General features: G+C 44.3%; 1 protein-coding gene across 2 annotated transcripts in view; it reads right to left on the reverse strand.

The window, feature by feature from the left end:
• LOC106579641 (piezo-type mechanosensitive ion channel component 2) overlaps positions 1-22,318 on the reverse strand; it is a 256,001-nt gene that overhangs the window by 139,250 nt on the left and 94,433 nt on the right. For both annotated transcript variants that reach the window (XM_045702749.2, XM_045702748.2), the window contains exon 5: positions 18,196-18,361. In XM_045702749.2, the coding sequence (XP_045558705.2) occupies positions 18,196-18,361 (166 nt within the window). The remainder of the gene's footprint in view (positions 1-18,195; positions 18,362-22,318) is intronic.

Genomic DNA, 22,318 nt, shown 5'->3' on the forward strand with positions numbered 1-22,318 from the left:
GTCATCAGCACTCCCCCTGGTAGGCTACTGCTGGTTCACTGTACAGTAGTATGACTAGTTGGATACCTGGTTGGTGATTGGTCAACTTCCGTTTTCAACGGACCAAGAATATTGTCCCTCTACATTCATGCAAACTACTTTGCAATTGATGATTTAAGTTATTCAACATGAAGGGGTGATAATCCTAGTACTCGAAGTCAATCTTAAATGAATCATTGTTTATTGTCAGCAATCTGGAGAGGTTCCAACCAACTCAACACATGTAAATCAGGAGCTCCCCTGGTCAGACCCAGCAGTTGTCTTATATACGGCTATACACAGACAAGTTATATTTGCATGACTTAGCATAATTAATGAATCATTACCATTTTGTTTCATTCATGTGACAGACCAATACTGGTTCATAACATGTGACAGACCAATACCTCACAAGAACCTATGCTGAGACCTTGAAACTAAGATATCTTTCATTCGTTCTCAAAACAATGTGGCATACTGCCAAATTGCAGCTACTGATAGCGAGGATTTGTACAGTCAGCCACTGCACGAACACAGAAATTGGTTTATAGAACAGCACATGAATAGAACACAGAAATGAGTTATAAGAAAGGCACATGTATATCATTTCCATTACAGAGTATTTTCTTTCCCTAAACCTTTAATGAAATGTTACTTCAGGATGTGAAAAACTTTAGGGATATTGCAGGTAGAGTGCCGGTGTCTTGAGTGAGGTCACAAAGGCCGGGTCCAATTCTATATCCCCAACCACAAACCTCAGTTTTGTACCTTAGAAATGACACAAATAAACCCCAATGGAAACGCCACGCAAAAAGCATTTGGGAGCCAATCAGCTGCTCAGCCTGTTCCATGTAAATTCGTTTATTAGTAAAGTCACAAATACCCAGAGGTCAGACATAAAGGCTTCTAAGGCTCCTATGAAGAACAACATCTGGTTGTCCTGCTTGACTCAGCTGGTAAGACTGTGGTGCTAGTGACACCAAGGTCATGGGTTCAATTCCCACAGGGAACACATACATATATTGAAAATGTATGCAAGTGGCTTTGGACAGATGCATCTGCTAAGTGGTCTATGTTAGAAGACAAAAAACTGGAAGACTGCCAACTAATATATCAAGCTCAATAACAGTCAATCCATTCATATCCCCCCGCAGCTGCAGACAGAGAGGAACTAACGAGGAGAGCTGTGCTGACAGCATCAGGCTGCTAGTGATAAACAGCTTTGGTGTCAACACATGGAAAACCAGTTGCTCTGGCTTCCTCATTGACAGTTCATCCAATTCCTCATTGAGTTAGGGCTGATACACTGACAAGTGGTGTAGGGCTATATCTGTATGAATGATGCCATGGGTGAATACATCTTAACACAGTCTCTCACTCTGCCACCCACGGGGGTGTACCTGGATCCAGGGTAGAGGTTGGTAGTTGGAACTAAGCCAGGGTCGGCATATATGAGCTGCATAAGAATGTTGGCATTTCTGCTGAAATCATAGCTTAATATATCTCAGTGACTGAGATTTTGATGCAGTTCACCGCTGTGCATAACTTGATGTAATGATGTGTCGTGCATCATGTGTTGTGCATCATGTGTTGTGCATCATGTATTGTGCATCATGTGTTGTGTATTGTATGTGGGAGCAGGGCCGTACGTCCAACAGTATTTCCTCTTGGGTAAAATAAGGTCGATTTTATCTTATCTGAAGTAAAGGCCTTGTTAAATATGTGATCAGGAATATGGCAGCTTATTAACCTGCCACCCTAAAGAGATCACACTAAGAGGTGCCCTAGATTTAAGGCAGGGTGAACAATAGGTGGTAAGGGTGTCAAGGGTGAGGGTGTCAAGGGTGAAGTTTAGTAGTGTGTGTGGTCTGATCAGAGTTGTGGGTTTCGGCAGGTATCATTCGCTGTCACCGTTGACTCGTCCCCCTCCTACAGTAGCTTCTAGCTAGTATCAGCTATCTACAGTTGTAAGTAGTTCACTAACCCAGCTAATGATTACTCCATGGATAGCATCACAGTGAGCCTGTACATTGGCAAATGTTACAAAACAATGGTGATGGCTGGGCTGTGGAGCTGTGAGAGAGAGCCAGCCAGTGATCAGAGCAGTATGGTGGTGTGGTTCTAATTAACCCTTAAGTCATATAACTGTAAAGGGCCATGCCAGGGGAGGGGGAGGGGCACATTCCAACTAATTACCGCTCCACAACACGCTGCACACTTGGAGAGAGCACGTCCCCACACTGCTTTTATTAGGGAAGAGTGAGTAGGGGGAAAGAGAGACAGAGGATATGGAGACAGCAGCGAGAGAGGCAGAGAGGAAGGGAGAGACAGCAGAGAGAGAGAGAGAGGGAGAGAGAAAGAGGAGGCAAGTTTGGATCAGGAGCCCTGGCACTGAGAGTCTCTGGCACCAGATGAGGAGCGGTGAGAACAAAAGATGAGATGGAGGAGAGCAGACAGAGGAGAGGAGAGGGGGAGAGGAGAGGAGATAGAGGAGAGTAGACGAGGAGGAGGAGAGAGACAGAGGAGAGAGGAGAGTAGACAGAGGAGAGGAGAGGGGAGAGTGGAAAGGAGACAGAGGAGAGGAGAGTAGAGGAGAGAGGAGAATAGACAGAGGAGAGGAGGGGAGAGAGGAGAGGAGAGATGAGATGGAGGAGAGAGGAGAGTAGACAGAGGAGAGGAGGGGAGAGAGGAGAGGAGGGGAGAGAGGAGACAGAGGAGCTGAGAGGTACATGGGAGAAAAGGTGAGACTATACACTGAGTATACAAAACATTGCTCTTTCCATGATGTAGACTGACCAGGTGAATCCAGGTGAAAGCTATGATATCTTATTAATGTCACTTGTTAAATCCAGTTCAATCAGTAGATGAAGGGGAGGAGACTGGTTTCTAAGCCTTGAGACAACTGAGACATGGATTGTGTATGCATGCTATTCAGAGGGGGAATGGGAAAGACAAAATATTTATATGCCTTTAAACGGAGTATGGTAGTAAGTGCCAGGTGCACTGGTTTGTGTTAAGTACTGCAAACCTGCTGGGTTTCCTGTGTATATCAAGAATGGTCCGCCACCCAAAGGACATCCAGCCAACTTGACACAACTGTGGAAAGCATTGGAGTCAACATGAGCCAGCATCCCTGTGGAACATTTTCAACACCTTGTAGAGTCCATGAGGTTGGTCTGAGGGGGGAAAGGGGGTGCAACTCAATATTAGGAAGGTGTTTCTAATGTTTGGCATATTCAGCGTAGAAGCCTAATGGCATGGAATTAGGAATGGATAGAATAGAACACGAGAGGAGGAGAGGAAAATACATGCAGGAAGAGAGAGTGAGGAGAAAGAGGAGAGAGAGAGAAGAGAGAGGAGAGAGCAGAGAGAGAAGAGAGAGGAGAGAGTAAGAGAGAGGAGAGAGAGAGGAGAGAGTAAGAGAGAGCAGAGAGAGAAGAGAGAGAGGAGAGAGAAAGAGAGGGAGAGAGGAGAAAGAGGAGAGAAAGTGGAGAGAGAGAAGAGAGAGAGGGGAGAGAGCAGAGAGAAAGAAGAGAGAGGAGAGGGGAGAGAGAGAGGAGAGAGTAAGAGAGAGCAGAGAGAGAGAAGAGAGAGAGAGGAGAGAGAAAGAGAGAGAGGAGAAAGAGGAGAGAAAGCGGGGAGGAGAGAGGAGAGAGAGAGGAGAGAGAGGATTGAGAGAGGGAGACATACGAGAGACTGGTAACTCTAGCACTGCCGCTACCACAGAAAACACTAATGATGACCAGATGTCTCTCTGCTGCTGGAATGCAAATGCAATGTTAATGGGAGCAAAACAGGCGTCCCGCGGCAACACAAGTACTGAGTTTAAGATGAATGTTGCACGGGTGAGGATTTGCGTAGGTTTACATAAGATCGTGTTCTTGTGGTTCTAGGCCTGCTCGAGTCATTTACATTTTAGTCATTTAGCAGGCACTCTTATTCAGTGTGACTTACAGGAGCAATTAGGCAATTAAGTGCATTGCTCAAGTGCACAACGGCAGATGTTTCACCTAGTCGGCTAAGGGATTCGAACCAGTGACCTTTCGGTTACTTCCCGACACCTGGCTAGTTGGGGTTCTGACCAATGTTCCTTCAAAGCTGCGCGCGGGCGTGAAGTAGCCCTGAGACTGTCGCACAGCTCCCTGGGACTGCTGCGCAGAAGAAATATCAGCCCACAGAGAGAAGCACGAGATTGAACCTCACTCAATTTTCTAGAGCAGTGGTCACCAACTCAATCTCCAAGGTATTCCTAGTCGATCGCCAAAACATTTTTGTAAAAAACCCAACGATAAAGCCTTGAGTTCCTATTTTTTTTATATTAGTCTTGGGCTGTTGGAGGTAGATGCACCCGATTCAGCTGCCTTGCATGCAGGGTAGGAAAACTGTTGCATTTTTGTACGGGCTGTCGTCGTAAGAAAACCAAGGTGCAGCGGAGGATGTGTATTCATTTTAAATATTTAATAAAAATGAACCACTACAAACAAAACACTCGATAGAAATGACAGCAAACAGTCCTGTCTGGTCAAAAATGAACGAAACAGAAAACACTAGACAGAAACAATCACCCACAAAACCCAAAGGAAAAACAGGCTACTTATGTGTGACTCCCAATCAGCAACAACAAACTACAGCTGTGCCTGATTGGAAGCCACACGGCCAAAATCAACGAAACAAACCAACCTAGAAAAAAGAACATAGAACACCCACCCAATGTAACACTCTGGCATAACAAAAATAAAGAACAAAAACCCCTCTCTATGGCGTTACAATTTTTGAACCATTTTATGTGTATGAAGATCTATCGCTAGCCAATCGGATGGCTCAGATTACCATTTCTGCAGTAACGTAGCGGTCATTAAAGAAAGCTACAGCAAACACTATATAAAGAGAGACACCACAACACTACATAAAGAGAGACACCACAACACTACATAAAGAGAGACACCACAACACTACATATAGAGAGACACCACAACACTACATAAAGAGAGACACCACAACACTACATAAAGAGAGACACCACAACACTACATAAAGAGAGACACCACAACACTACATATAGAGAGACACCACAACACTACATAAAGAGAGACCACCACAACACTACATATAGAGAGACACCACAACACTACATACAGAGAGACACCACAACACTACATAAAGAGAGACACCACAACACTACATAAAGAGAGACCACCACAACACTACATATAGAGAGACACCACAACACTACATACAGAGAGACACCACAACACTACATAAAGAGAGACAGCACAACACTACATAGAGACACCACAACACTACATAAAGAGAGACAGCACAACACTACATAAAGAGAGACAACACAACACTACATAAAGAGAGACAGCACAACACTACATAAAGAGAGACAACACAACACTACATAAAGAGAGACACCACAACACTACATAAAGAGAGACAGCACAACACTACATAGAGACACCACAACACTACATAAAGAGAGACACCACAACACTACATAAAGAGAGACATCACAACACTACATAAAGAGAGACACCACAACACTACATAAAGAGAGACACCACAACACTACATAAAGAGAGACTCCACAACACTACATAAAGAGAGACTCCACAACACTACATAAAGAGACACCACAACACTACATATAGAGAGACACCACAACACTACATAAAGAGAGACACCACAACACTACATAAAGAGAGACAGCACAACACTACATAAAGAGAGACAACACAACACTACATATAGAGAGACATCACAACACTACATAAAGAGAGACTCCACAACACTACATAAAGAGAGACTCCACAACACTACATAAAGAGAGACCACAACACTACATAAAGAGAGACACCACAACACTACATAAAGAGAGACACCACAACACTACATAAAGAGAGAGACACCACAACACTACATAAAGAGAGACTCCACAACACTACATAAAGAGAGACACCACAACACTACATAAAGAGAGACACCACAACACTACATATAGAGAGACACCCCAACACTACATAAAGAGAGACACCACAACACTACATAAAGAGAGACACCACAACACTACATAAAGAGAGACACCACAACACTACATAAAGAGAGACACCACAACACTACATAAAGAGAGACACCATAACACTACATATAGAGAGACACCACAACACTACATAAAGAGAGACACCACAACACTACATAAAGAGAGACACCACAACACTACATAAAGAGAGACAACACAACACTACATAAAGAGAGACACCACAACACTACATAAAGAGAGACACCACAACACTACATAAAGAGAGACAACACAACACTACATAAAGAGAGCCACAACACTACATAAAGAGAGACACCACAACACTACATAAAGAGAGACACCACAACACTACATAAAGAGAGACAACACAACACTACATAAAGAGAGACACCACAACACTACATAAAGAGAGACACCACAACACTACATAAAGAGAGACTCCACAACACTACATAGAGACACCACAACACTACATAAAGAGAGACACCACAACACTACATACAGAGAGACACCACAACACTACATAACGAGAGACAACACTACATAAAGAGAGACTCCACAACACTACATACGAGAGACCTAGACAACAACATAGGAAGTCAGCAACACATGAAAACACAACACGGTAGCAACACAACATAACAACAACATGGTAGCAACACAACATGGCAGCAGCACAACATGGTAGCAACACAACATGACAACATGGTAGCAACACAACATGGCAGAAAAACAACATGGTAGCAGCACAAAACATGGTACAAACATTATTGGGCACAGACAACAGCACAAAGGGCAAGAAGGTAGAGACAACAATACATCACATGAATCAGCCACAGCTGTCAGTAAGCGTGTCCATGATTGTGTATTTGAATGAAGAGATGGAGATAAAACTGTTCAGTTTGAGTATTTATTACAGCTCGTTCCAGTCGCTTTCTGCAGCGAACTGAAAAGACGAGTGACCCAGGGATGTGTGTGCTTTGGGGACCTTTAACAGAATGTGACTGGCAGAACCGGTGTTGTACGTGGAGGATGAGGGCTGCAGTAGATATCTCAGATAGGGGGGAGTGAGGCCTAAGACGGTTTTATAAATAAACATCAACCAGCGGGTCTTGCGGCGTGTATACGGAGATGACCAGTTTACAGAGGAGTATAGATTGCAGTAATATGTCCAATAAGGAGCATTGGAGCATAAAAAAACATCTAGCCGCTCGAGAGCACCCTTACCTGCTGATCTATAAATTACGTCTCCGTAATCTAGCATGGGTAGAATGGCCATCTGAATCAGGGTTAGTTTGGCAGCTGGGGTGAAAGAGGAGCGAGGAGCGGGTGAAAGAGGAGCTGCAGTAGGCCTACTGTATATGCAAATAGACCATTGCCATATATGGATCTGTGCCATTTACTTTGAACTGGACTATGTTTACAGCATGAGCAGTCATGAGTAGATGCGCTTGTTTAGAGATTAAAGCGAAAGATGCATGTAGCCATGTGTGCACATCTTGTTCATATCCTTTGCTAGTTAGTGAGTTATTAGCCTAGTTATAGATAATTTATAGTCAGCAATAGGGGAGTGATTGCTTCCTACAAGAGCACAAAATGTATAGATTTCTAGACATCTTTGAAAAGTGAGTCAGCTGAAGTGCTTTTTTTTTGTCTTAAAGGGGAGGTATTGTGTTTTGAGACAGGCTTGAATAAGCTAAGTAGCCAATAGGCAGAGGGTAGCATAATTTGTCTGATTCTCTGTAATAATGGTATGGTAAAATGTATGCATTTTATTTTGTAAAGTGATTTATTGCATTAAACAACACAACAACATTTTCAGTCACCTCCTTGTCTGAAGGATGAGTGGATAAACAGGTTAATGTCAAGCCCTGCATGTTTTTTTCTCTCCAAACACCGCACATTGGCTGCTACTGTAGGCTGAATGATAGATCAGCTATTTCCATGTAACATTTTTATGAAATGTATTTTCTCCATTGTTTTTCATGGTAGGCCACTCTGGTAGCCACAGAAGCGTACTTGGCCACTGTTATAACTGTAACTTAAAGCGGGTACAGCCTCAGTGTTCACAGTAAAACACTAACTTAAAGCGGGTACAGCCTCAGTGTTCACAGTAAACGCACGCTGGAAGTTGCACAACATTTTCACAACGCTCAAGTTTGCGGTAAGCAGACCTGAAATTTGCTCATTGCTGAAATAAATTAGAGGGAACATTGGTTCTGACAGCTCAGGGATTAACACACAGACGAAACCCAAATGATTAGTGGTGGGGAACACATCCCCCCCCAATTATTAATAGGCATGGAAAATGGACCTCAGACTTCAGTCAAAGTGAATTATTGAATTAAAGACAGCCGACGAGAGAGAAGAAAGAGAGAGAAGAGATAGATAGAGAGAGAGAGCTGTGCCCATGGATACAGGAGCCCAACATTGGGAGCCGAGTGGGTTTTCTGTCACAGAGTCAGACATAACACAAACCACACGCTCACCTTAGAGAAAAATATATTAGGCAGTGGACATGAATTCATTATTAATGTTGTCATTCAGTCTGGAGCCTTACCTGTCACTGTCATGGTCTCAGAGGTATTCCATACATGTGGTGACTGTAATTCACCCTGGCACCACATAACTCAGGCTGGTGTCAAAGCAGGCCATCTATACACCAATAAATGTGGGTCTGATTGCAAACCAAGATGTGTCTCAAGGAGGAAGGAGAGAACCATCAAGAGTAAATACATGACCTGCTAAAACAGGTTGAGAAAAAACTAGACCAGGTCTATGAAACAGAGGGGGAGAAAACTAGAACAGGTCCATGAAACAGAGGGGGAGAAAACTAGAACAGGTCCATGAAACAGAGGGGCAAAAAACTTCACCAGGTCTATGAAACAGAGGGGGAGAAAACTAGACCAGGTCTATGAAACAGAGGGGGAGAAAACTAGACCAGGTCCATGAAACAGAGGGGGAGAAAACTAGACCAGGTCTATGAAACAGAGGGGGAGAAAACTAGACCAGGTCTATGAAACAGAGGGGGAGAAAACTAGACCAGGTCTATGAAACAGAGGGGGAGAAAACTAGACCAGGTCTATGAAACAGAGGGGGAGAAAACTAGACCAGGTCTATGAAACAGAGGGGGAGAAAACTAGACCAGGTCTATGAAACAGAGGGGGAGAAAACTAGACCAGGTCTATGAAACAGAGGGGGAGAAAACTAGACCAGGTCTATGAAACAGAGGGGCAGAAAACTAGACCAGGTCTATGAAACAGAGGGGGAGAAAACTAGACCAGGTCTATGAAACAGAGGGGGAGAAAACTAGACCAGGTCTATGAAACAGAGGGGGAGAAAACTAGACCAGGTCTATGAAACAGAGGGGGAGAAAACTAGACCAGGTCTATGAAACAGAGGGGGAGAAAACTAGACCAGGTCTATGAAACAGAGGGGTAGAAAACTAGACCAGGTCTATGAAACAGAGGGGGAGAAAACTAGACCAGGTCTATGAAACAGAGGGGGAGAAAACTAGACCAGGTCTATGAAACAGAGGGGGAAAAAACTTCACCAGGTCTATGAAACAGAGGGGGAGAAAACTAGACCAGGTCTATGAAACAGAGGGGGAGAAAACTAGACCAAGTCTATGAAACAGAGGGGTAGAAAACTAGACCAGGTCTATGAAACAGAGGGGGAGAAACCTAGACCAGGTCTATGAAACAGAGGGGGAGAAAACTAGACCAGGTCTATGAAACAGAGGGGTAGAAAACTAGACCAGGTCTATGAAACAGAGGGGGAGAAACCTAGACCAGGTCTATGAAACAGAGGGGGAGAAATAAAAACTAGAGTTCTTTTGCAAAAGCTGGTCTGAGCCACATGGCTGAATAAACAGCGCCACCTTGGAACAGGATGCACACGTGGGCAGAAAAAAATGGAAGAGTTGCCGGGAACGGGGCACATAACGAAGGTCAAACGAAGGGGTGTGGGAGCTGTAGGAGTGGGATCAATCCAGTCATTGTGGAAGGCGGTACTCAAGTTAAAGCCAACGAGCGGAACGGAGTCACACAAGCGTGGAGAACCGCTCGGTGGAGACCAACATTTTTGTTTTGACAAATAAAGTTTTTAACTCACGGTTTCCTTCGCACGGCAAATGTTTTTACATATTGTTTTCCAACTTTCACCAAGCAGGATTGCTTTAAACTGATGTCATACGTGTTGTGTAATGCAAGAGGGAATAGGGAACGAATAAGCATGTCGTTATTTTGATAGGAACGAGAGGCTCTTAAATTGAATCAATTGATGAAGTTCATAACATTTACAAGGACTGAACTCAATGCCCTAAAATGGTTACAAGAAGATTACACACTTTTAATTTTTACTGCATTAATAATTGGGTATATCAAATCGAATGGGATGGTATAAAATAGTCATCTAGATTTAGAATCTTGTACCGCAGTCAAAACTGAGTGTACAAATCATTAAGAACACCTGCTTTTTCCATGACATAGACTGACCAGTTGAATCCAGGTGAAAGAGATGATCCCTTACTGATGTCACTTGTTAAATCCACTTCAATCAGTGTATATGAAGTGGAGGAAACAGGTTAAAGAAGGATTTTTAAGCCTTTAGACAATTGAGACATAGATGGTGTAAGTGTTCCATTTAGAGGGTGAATGGGCAAGACAAAATATTTAAGTGCCTTTGAATGTAGTATGGTAGTAGGTGCCAGGTGCTTTTATACGGTAACCCAAGTTGGAATGATCCATTTATACGGTAACTAAAGTTGGAATGACCCTGCAACAAATCCAGTCATCCACTACAAAACATAATGAATAAAGAAAAATCCACAATCGCTTTGGGTAATAGGACCAAGCCTGACAATTTCATGTTCGGCTGCCAAACGAAATCTCTATACAACCCGTCTAAAGACCCAACTTAAAACCCTTTCAAGAAAGCTGGTTCGCATTTCATCAGCTGACCCTAACCAATCCCCATCCCCTCATTTCTCGTTCGCTCTCACTAACGGCTATCTCGTCTCTGAGGCATTTCTTCAAGGCCGAACATACGCATTGTAGCCTGTGGGTTACCAGGTCTGCAGAGAAGCGGTTGCCAGATTTGTTCCAAAGCGGTTCCCGAGGGAGAGAAGCTCTCCAACGTACAGGGAGGCTGATCAAACCCAGTGGATTAAGAGCTATCCAGGTAATAACACCAAGGTCATAGCAGAATTACCATCAGGGCAGCTGTTCTGGATGACTGCGTGATCACACTCTCCGTAGCCGATGTGAGTAAGACCTTTAAACAGGTCAACATTCACAAGGCCACAGGGCCAGACGGATTATCAGGACGTGTACTCCGAGCATGCTGGCAAGTGTCTTCACTGACATTTTCAACCAATCCCTGACTGAGTCTGTAATACCAACATGTTTCAAGCAGACCACCATAGTCCCTGTGCCCAAGAACACTAAGGTAACCTGCCTAAATGACTACCGACCCGTAGCACTCACGTCTGTAGCCATGAAAGGCTGGTCATGGCTCATATCAACAGCATTATCCCAGAAACCCTAGACCCACTCCAATTTGCATACCACGCCAACAGATCCACAGATGATGCAATCTCTATTGCACTCAACACTACCCTTTCCCACCTGGACAAAAGGAACACCGACGTGAGAATGCTATTCATTGTCTACAGCTCAGCGTTCAACACCATAGTGCCCTCAAAGCTCATCACTAAGCTAAGGACCCTGGGACTAAACACCTCCCTCTGCAACTGGATCCTGGACTTCCTGACGGGCCGCCCCTCAAGTGGTAAGGGTAGGGAACAACACATCCGCCACGCTGATCCTCAACACGGGGGCCCCTCAGGGGTGCATGCTCAGTCCCCTCCTCTACTCCCTGTTCACTCATGACTGCACGGCCAGGCATGACTCCAACACCATCATCAAGTTTGCCGATGACACAACAGTGGTAGGCCTGATCACCAACAATGATGAGACAGCTTATAGGGAGGAGGTCAGAGACCTGGCTGTGTGGTGCCAGGACAACAACATCTACCTCAACGTGATCAAGACAAAGGAGATGATTGTGGACTACAGGAAAAGGAGGACTGAGCATGCCCCCATTTTTATCAACGGGGCTGTAGTGGAACAGGTTGAGAGCTTCAAGTTCCTTGGTGCCCACATCACCACATCATGGTCCAAACACACTAAGACAGTCGTGAAGACGGCTTCCCCCTCAAGAGACTGAAAAGATTTGGCATGGGTCCTCAGAATTGGCAATGTGGTGCCAGGACAACAACCTCTACCTCAATGTCAGCAAAACAAAGGTGTTGATTGTTGACTCCAGGAAGCAGAGGAGGGAACACGCCCCGATCCACATCAACAGGGCTGCAGCAGAGAGAGTCACGAGTTTGAAGTTCCTGATCGTCCACATCACAGATGACTTGACATGGACCAACTTCCTATGGCGGATGAAGAAATTCGTCATGCCATCCCGGGTCGTCTCCAAATACTACTGCTGCACCATCGAGAGCGTCCTGACCAGTTGCATCATGGCCTGGTACGGGAAGTGCTCCTTCTCCAACCACAAGGCCCTCCAGCGGGTGGGGAAGAAGGTCCAGTACACACACATCAAAACATCTGCTACCAGACTCTTATTTACTATTGCTAATACTGCACGATTTAAACACTTGCCCCCCATCACTCCTTCTCTGATACATGTGCAAACATCAATTGTGTCTTCCTGTTTTATACTTATGCTAAAATGTAGATTTTATTCTACTGAGCCATTTACTTTATGTTCATATTCTTATCTTTTATTATTTCTTATGTTGTTGCATTGTCAGGAAGGAACCTGCAAATAAGCATTTCATACGACAGTGTATGCCATGTAGGGGTGGCAGGTAGCCTAGTGGTAGGAGCGTTGGACTAGTAACCGAAAGGTTGCAAGATCAAATCCCCAAGCTGACAAGGTAAAAATCTGTCATTCTGCGCCTGAACAAGGCAGTTAACCCACTGTTCCTAGGCTCTCTTTAAAAATAAGAATTTGTTCTTAACTGACTTTCCTTGTTAAATGAAGGTAACATTTTTTTTAAATAAATGCCATGTGCATCCTGTGCATTTGACTAATAAAACTTGATACTTGAAAAGAGGACTGCAGCTTTCTAGGCTCTGAGAGAGCATTGCAATGGCGACTGTGTGTGTGTGTTGAAGTCTCTGGGTGGATTACTGGGGTTCAACATGTAAAGTAGGTTCCCCTTTCATTAATTGCCTGTGATCACACCCCACTGGGAATAAAATAAAGATACCAGGGGATATCTTGACATGACACACTTTTGATATTCTACAGAATACAGACCATGTACCATATCCTGACAAATTCTGAATCCAGATGTGTCTTTTAGACATACTGTTTATGATAATGGGATTACTCCGAATACCACTCCTGGACATTTCCTATGGCCGGATATGGACTCATTCAATATCCTGAGATATGTGACATCCTATTTTCTCTCTTCGTGTTGACAAATACTGACTGTATGCATAGCATATCTGTGTTTTCTCAGCACATTCCAAGATAGGAAGCTATATTGAGTCCAGATATGCATCTTCTGGCTGAGGTCCATATCCGGATCTTGATATGTTTTTTGATATGCTGAAAATAAGGACGATTTCAGATGTATTTCTGAGTTTTCAGCACATGCTCAATAAATTAACAAATATAAAATCTCTATATTTTTTCCATTGACATATCATTTTTGGATTCCCTCTGTATATCATACATGGTATGTCTGGATATTGACTCACTAGATATCCTTAGAAAGTGTCTCATTACAAAGAATATCCTACAGTAGCTCCATATATGAAATAAGAGCTAATAAAATGTCAGATATACCCAGAAATATATAGATAAAGATATTCCCTGATATTGAACCTTTTTGCCCAGCGCCCATTACTGTTGTAGTAACCAAACTGGCCCAGGAATTCTCTACTCTAGGCCCAGATAAGTTCAGTCGTAAGGACTGATTAAATCATTTTTATCAGAAAAGGACAGATGGAGGACAGCAGAGATTTTGGAATAGGTTTATTAATCTATTCTACATGACCAAAAGTATATGGACACCTGCTCGTCGAATATCTCATTCCAAAATCAATGGAATTAATATGAAGTTGGTCTCCCCCTTTGCTGCTATAACAGCCTCCACTCTCCTGGGAAAGCTTTCCACTAGATGTTGGAACATTACTGTGTGGACTTGCTTCCATTCAGCTAAAAGAGCATTAGTGAGGTCGGGTACTGTTGTTGGGCGATTAGGCCTGGCTTGCAGTCGGCATTCCAATTCATCCCAAAGGTGTTCGATGGGGTTAAGGTCAAGGCTCTGTGCAGGCCAGTCAAGTTCTTCAACACTGATCTGGACAAACCATTTCTGTATGGACCTTGCTTTGTGCACGGGGGCATTGTCATGCTGAAAAAGGAAAGGGCCTTGCCTACACGGTTGCCACAAAGTTGGAAGCACAGAATCGTCTAGAATATCAGTTTAAGCTGTAGTGTTAAGATTTCCCTTCACTGGAACTAAGGGGCCAAGTCCGAACCATGAAAAACAGCCCCAGACCATTATTCCTCCTCCACCAAACTTTACAGTTTGCACTATGCATTCAGGCTGTCTGCTAGATGGTGAAGAGTCCAATGGCGACAAGCTTTACACCACTCCAGCCGACACTTGGCATTGCGCATGGTGATCTTAGGCTTGTGTTTGGCTGCCCGGCCATGGAAACCCATTTCATGAAGCTCCCGACTAACAGATCTTGTTCTGACATTGCTCCCAAAGGCAGTCTGGAACTCAGTAGTGAGTGTTGCAACCAAGGGCAACAGATTTCTCCGTTGGCCTGAGTCTGCACAACCCTGCCAGGACCTAGGATCAAGAGAGACACTAAAGTGTTTTAGTACTATATCTCTTGACACAATGATGAAAATAATCATGGCCTCTAAACCTTCAAGCTGCATACTGGACCCTATTCCAACTAAACTACTGAAAGAGCTGCTTTCTGTGCTTGGCCCTCCTATGTTGAACATAATAAACGGCTCTCTATCCACCGGATGTGTATCAAACTCACTAAAAGTGGCAGTAATAAAGCCTCTCTTGAAAAAGCCAAATCTTGACCTAGAAATTATAAAAAACTATCGGCCTATATCGAATCTTCCATTCCTCTCAACAATTTAGAAAAAGCTGTTGCGCAGCAACTCACTGCCTTCCTGAAGACAAACAATGTACACGAAACGCTTCAGTCTGGTTTTAGACCCCATCATAGCACTGAGACTGTACTTGTGAAGGTGGTAAATGACCTTTTAATGACGTCAGACCGAGGTTCTGCGTCTGTCCTCGTGCTCCTAGATCTTAGTGCTGCTTTTGATACCATCGATCACCACATTCTTTTGGAGAGATTGGAAACCCAAATTGGTCTACATGGACAAGTTCTGGCCTGGTTTAGGTCTTATCTGTCAGAAAGATATCAGTTCGTCTCTGTGAATGGTTTGTCCTCTGACAAATCAACTGTAAATTTCGGTGTTCCTCAAGGTTCCGTTTTAGGACCACTATTGTTTTCACTATATATTGTACCTCTTGGGGATGTCATTCGAAAACATAATGTTAAATTTCACTGCTATGCGGACGACACACAGCTGTACATTTCAATGAAACATGGTGAAGCCCCAAAATTGCCCTCGCTAGAAGCCTGTGTCTCAGACATAAGGAAGTGGATGGCTGCAAACTTTCTACTCTTAAACTCGGACAAAACAGAGATGCTTGTTCTAGGTCCCAAGAAACAAAGAGATCTTCTGTTGAATCTGACAATTAATCTGGATGGTTGTACAGTCGTCTCAAATAAAACTATGAAGGACCTCGGCGTTACTCTGGACCCTGATATGTTCTTCTCTCTTTTGAAGAACATATCAAGACTGTTTCAAGGACAGCTTTTTTCCATCTACGTAACATTGCAAAAATCTGAAACTTTCTGTCCAAAAATGACGCAGAAAAATTCATCCATGCCTTTGTTACTTCTAGGTTGGACTACTGCAATGCTCTACTTTCCGGCTACCCGGATGAAGCACTAAATAAACTTCAGTTAGTGCTAAATACGGCTGCTAGAATCCTGACTAGAACCAAAAAATGTGATCATATTACTCCAGTGCTAGCCTCCCTACACTGGCTTCCTGTTAAGGCAAGGGCTGATTTCAAGGTTTTACTGCTAACCTACAAAGCTTGCTCCTACCTATCTTTCCGATTTGGTCCTGCCGTACATACCTACACGTACGCTACGGTCACAAGACGCGGGCCTCCTAATTGTTCCTAGAATTTCTAAGCAAACAGCTGGAGGCAGGGCTTTCTCCTATAGAGCTCCATTTTTATGGAATAGTCTGCCTACCCATGTGAGAGACGCAGACTCAGTCTCAACCTTTAAGTCTTTACTGAAGACATATCTCTTCAGTAGGTCCTATGATTAAGTGTAGTCTGGCCCAGGGGTGTAAAGGTGAACGGAAAGGCTGGAGCAACGAACCGCCCTTGCTGTCTCTGCCTGGCCGGTTTCCCCTCTTTCCACTGGGATTCTCTGCCTCTACCCCTATTACGGGGGCTGAGTCACTGGCTTACTGGTGTTCTTCCATGCCGTCCCTGGGAGGGGTGCGTCACTTGAGTGGGTTGAGTCACTGACGTGGTCTTCCTGTCTGGGTTGGCGCCCCCCCTTGGGCTGTGCCGTGGCGGAGATCTTTGTGGGCTATACTCGGCCTTGTCCCGGGATGGTATGTTGGTGGTTGGAGATATCCCTCCAATGGTGTGCAGGCTGTGCTTTGGCAAAGTGGGTGGGGTTATATCCTACCTGTTTGGCCCTGTCCGGGGGTTCATCGGATGGGGCCACAGTGTCTCCTGACCCCTCCTGTCTCAGCCTCCAGTATTTATGCTGCAGTAGTTTATGTGTCGGGGGGCTAGGGTCAGTCTATCACATCTGGAGTATTTCTCTTGTCTTTTCCGGTGTCCTGTGTGAATTTAAATATGCTCTCTCTAATTCTCTCTTTCTCTTTCTTTCTTTCTCTCTCTCGGAGGACCTGAGCCCTAGGACCATGCCTCAGGACTACCTGGCTTGATGACTCCTTGCTGTCCCCAGTTCACCTGGCCGTGCTGCTGCTCCAGTTCCAACTGTTCTGCCTGCAGCTATGGAACCCTGACCTGTTCGCCGGACGTGCTACCTGTCCCAGACCTGTTGTCCCAGACCTGCTGGAACCCTGACCTATTCACTGGATGTGCTACCTGTCCCAGACCTGCTGTTTTCAACTCTCTAGAGACAGCAGGAGCGGTAGAGATACTCTCAAAGATCGGCTATGAAAAAGCCAACTGACACTTACTCCTGTGTTACTGACTTGTTGCACCCTCGACAACTACTATGATTATTATTATTTGACAATGCTGATCATTTATGAACATTTGAACATCTAGGCCATGTGCTGTTATAATCTCCACCCGGCACAGCCAGAAGAGGACTGGCCACCCCTCATAGCCTGGTTCCTCTCTAGGTTTCTTCCTAGGTTTTGGCCTTTCTTGGGAGTTTTTCCTAGCCACCGTGCTTCAACACCTGCATTGCTTGCTGTTTGGGGTTTTAGGCTGGGTTTCTGTACAGCACTTTGTGATATCAGCTGATGTAAGAAGGGCTATATAAATACATTTGATTTGATTTCTACGCGTTATGTGATTCAGCACTCGGCAGTCCCATTCTGTGAGCTTGTGTGGCCTAGTACTTTGCGGGCTGAGCCGTTGTTGCTCCTAGACATTTCCACATCACAATAACAGCATTTACAATGAACAGCTCTAGAATGGCATACATTTGACTAACTGATGTGGCTGAAATAGCCAAATCCATTAATTTGAAGGGGTGTCCACATACTTTTGTAAATATAGTGTATTTATATATGAAAGTTAAAAGTATTTCCTTTCTTTGGGCTCTGTTAGTCTTGTCACTACTCTTTAGTGAGTTTCTGGCCTGTACTGAGTACAACATTTACAAGGGTAGGGTGTATGGGTGTGTATAGGTGTTGGGAGTGTGGGCTTCCGCTGTAAATCCAGATGTGCCAGGGGCAGAAGTTTGTCTGTAGAGAGATGATGAGCTCACCTGACTGTCTGACTCGCATTCGACGTCATGCTGCTGTGATTTGTCTTTCACCTGCTGCTTCTCCTCCAGACTCAGGCACAGTAGCCACGTGACCAAGCCCGCCACGAACATGCCGATGTCTGGCATGAACACACGGATGCCGTTTCCTGCATCGGCACCCCGGACACTGCAGGGAGAGATAGAAACAGGGAAAATGGTTAGCCAACAACGACAGATAAGAAAAGGTAAACAGTTTGGGTACTACTTTGTTTACAGTTTTCAGATGCAGTAGCCAACACTGTACTGCTTCATGAGGATTCCTGTCAGCTAGCCAACACTGTACTGCTTCATGAGGATTCCTGTCAGCTAGCCAACACTGTACTGCTTCATGAGGTTTCCTGTCAGCTAGCCAACACTGTACTGCTTCATGAGGATTCCTGTCAGCTAGCCAACACTGTACTGCTTCATGAGGATTCCTGTCAGCTAGCCAACACTGTACTGCTTCATGAGGTTTCCTGTCAGCTAGCCAACACTGTACTGCTTCATGAGGATTCCTGTCAGCTAGCCAACACTGTACTGCTTCATGAGGATTCCTGTCAGCTAGCCAACACTGTACTGCTTCATGAGGATTCCTGTCTTTACAACGAGGCGATGGTAAACACAACTTGATGTGGTTAACAGCTAGTTAATATATAATTCACAACATGGGTTTTATGGCTCATAACAAGGTAGAGTAATCGTTAAATAGTTTACAGTCTGAATTCCTCCCCTATAAATATGTGGGTGTGTTTCTCACTTATAGCTAAATGGTACTCAACTTATGACCAAATCACCTTCATTCATATTCCGATATTGTTTACAGGATTTGTTTTCTCACACAAAACTGTGTGGATTGGTTGGGTAAATATTGAGTAAAGGAAGTAAATCAGAGGGGAAATGAGGAAATGAAAAATGAAAAGGTAAACAAAGAAGTCTTCAGGACATGAAGCTCTAACGTCAAAGTACAACGGGTTCTATACATTGTGTTCTATACATTGTGTTCTATACATTGTGTTCTATACATTGTGTTCTGTACATTGTGTTCTATACATGGTCTCCTATACATTGTGTCCTATACATTGTGTTCTAAACATGGTGTTCTATAAACGGTGTGCTATACATTGTGTTTTATAGATTGTGTTCTATACATGTTGTTCTGTAAATCGTGTTCTATAGATTGTGTTCCATACATGGTGTTCTATACATGGTGTTCTATAAACGGTGTGCTACACATTGTGTTTTATAGATTGCGTTCTATACATGTTGTTCTGTAAATGGTGTTCTATAGATTGTGTTCTATAGATGGTGTTTAATACATGGTGTTCTTTACATGGTGTTCTATAACCGGTGTGCTATGGATTGTGTTCTATAGATTGTGTTCTAAACATGGTGTGCTATACATGGTGTTATATAAATGGTGTTCTATAGATTGTGTTCTAAACATTGTGTTCTCTACATTGTTTTCTATACATGGTGTTCTATAAAACACATTTTACAGGCCTTTCTCCATCCATGCCAATTAAAGCAAGGCCCATATTAAATATATAAGCATTATCACTAAAAAATAGCATTTATCCCTTAGCTCATCAGTGTACTGCGCTAGCTTCTTAAAACACACAGAAAACATTTTGTTCCATAGTAAAAGTGTGGGATATTCCCACTGTCCTCTCTGTTACAGCGCTGGTCTGACTAGTTCTTATTTCCCATGCTCTGGAAAGGTATGTAGTGGCTGTTGCAGCGGGCTCTCTGGTCCCCCTTGCTTGACCAAAAATGTGCCCCCCAACCCCAATTTCCCCTGAAAAGCGTAACCCAACTTCTAAACTTTCATATTTGTTTGGGTTCAAAGCAGTGTGCAGCAACACTTGCAGATGTGATAGAGAGAAGAAAAATAAAAAACCCTTCTATTTCAGACCTTGAAAGGAAATGTCTTGGGCCAGTAGAAGTTAACTTTTCAGAGGAAGCTTTAGACATACATTTTCTATTTGTGAATTGGGAGTAGGAGCGCAGTGCTGGCCTATGGTTGGCAGAGCGCTTTCATAAGAGGTCCTGGTGGGAGTACACAGCACAGTACACCCTCTATGAACCAGAGGACAGCTCAGGAGCCTGGTATTTCTGGTGAGTCATAGTGCACCGGGAGACCTTGTGGTCGGGGTGGGACCAAGACATCCCTGGGGTGGGAGACAGTGTGGTCGGGGTGGAACCAAGACATCCCTGGGGTGGGAGACCTTGTGGTCGAGCTGGAACCTAGACATCCCCGGGGTGGGAGACTGTGTGGTCGGGGTGGAACCAAGACATCCCTGGGGTGGGAGACCGTGTGGTCGGGGTGGGACCAAGACATCCCTGGGGTGGGAGACCGTGTGGTCGGGGTGGGACCAAGACATCCCTGGGGTGGGAGACCGTGTGGTCGGGGTGGGACCAAGACATCCCTGGGGTGGGAGACCGTGTGGTCGGGGTGGGACCAAGACATCCCTGGGGTGGGAGACCGTGTGGTCGGGGTGGGACCAAGACATCCCTGGGGTGGGAGACTGTGTGGTCGGGGTGGGACCAAGACATCCCTGGGGTGGGAGACCGTGTGGTCGGGGTGGGACCTAGACATCCCTGGGCTCACTGCCAGGTACACTTGGGAGAGCACAAGGTGATGATGTCAATTAGTTTAGAAGGGATGACAGAGTCTGAAGGAAGGGGAAAAAGTCTGACGTAGTGAACTGGATTCTGTTATCAGTTTGAAGGTGTCAAGGAAGGCACTTTTGAAAGAGCAGGTAGCCATTGAACAGAAACGTCTCCTCTAGAGTCCCATGGCAGTTGGGTCCCTGTGATGGTACTTGAAGAAACGGCTTTATAATCTCCTCAGACAGGATATGCTGCCACGAGCAGTGGGTGGATATTTGAGTTTTCACAGGCTTGTTTTGCTTCATGTTGGGTTGCATAAAACTCTAAGCAAATGTTTGGAATCCCATGGCGCTCGCTTCGCATGAGATCTGACATTCAAAAGCGAGCGGCCAGGGGAGGGCACAGACACAGACGCTTTGAACCGAGTGATGTTTGCCTTCGTAAAAATTTAGTAAGTGACAGACGGCGCTAGTTAACACGCTACAAAAACACATGCAAGAACTGGGTGCCCCGTATGGCGGAGGAAACACAAGCTCTTTAATGAAGCCTCTGTGTCTACACGGTTTGCTTCCCTCTCAGCATTTAAAGGGTCTTTCATCTCAGTCCTGCTCATAAAGACAGAGCTGTAGAGCTGTGAGCTGGCAACAAAAACGCCTGCATATGGCATTAATCTGGAACCGGGAAAGGGCCTTAAAGGGGAGGTGATCAAAGTGGCTAAATTAACTGTACAGATTTAGCTTGTCAGTCTCATCTCTGGAAAGATAGCTTGTATAGCATTGAAAATTTAACTGGTTGATGAATACAGAGAAAAGTTGTTACCGAGAGTAAACAGTGAACTGGCAGTTCATTTCGGAAGCCATAACAAAATTCTGCACTAGCTAGCGAGCTAACTCGATTTAGCTGTTATGAGACACTAACTGGCACTGGACTTTAGGCCTTGAGGGCACACTGGCATATCTATCATTAGGAGTAGACAGTGCCACCGTGGCTCTCCAGGGTCCCCGGCAGGGCTACAACACACAGAGAAGGAATAGGCAGCTCAGAGTATGGAAAAGACAAGGTTGTTCAAACAAACCAAAACACCAATATAGCAAAAGGGGGGCTTTGATAAACATGTGATATGGATTTCAACCTGAATCCTAAAAAGTCTTCAACCCAGATCATTTGCATTTACAGTAACTTTACCATTTCAAAATAAGTCATTTATTTTCTCTAAAAATGGCATGTAGTATTTCGATGTCAAAACGAGCCACATCAGAAATGAAAGAGCTTCAATTAATAAAGACCTAATAACATTATGATTGGAAGAAAATGATTCAAGGATTCATCAAGGATTTTGACTTAGAATAATTTTTCTCTTAGTGTTTTTTATTTATTGTTAAAATAGCTTAGAAGATCCCAAAAGACCTTGCAGGACTTTGTTTTCACCTACTTCCATTACTGTACCTTTTGTTTGCTCTACACCTCCAAAGGCCCATCCAGTATCCTGTCAATG

Source organism: Salmo salar, chromosome 19 (assembly GCF_965601325.2).
Source record: "Salmo salar chromosome 19, fSalSal1, whole genome shotgun sequence".
Classification (NCBI taxonomy): domain Eukaryota; kingdom Metazoa; phylum Chordata; class Actinopteri; order Salmoniformes; family Salmonidae; genus Salmo; species Salmo salar.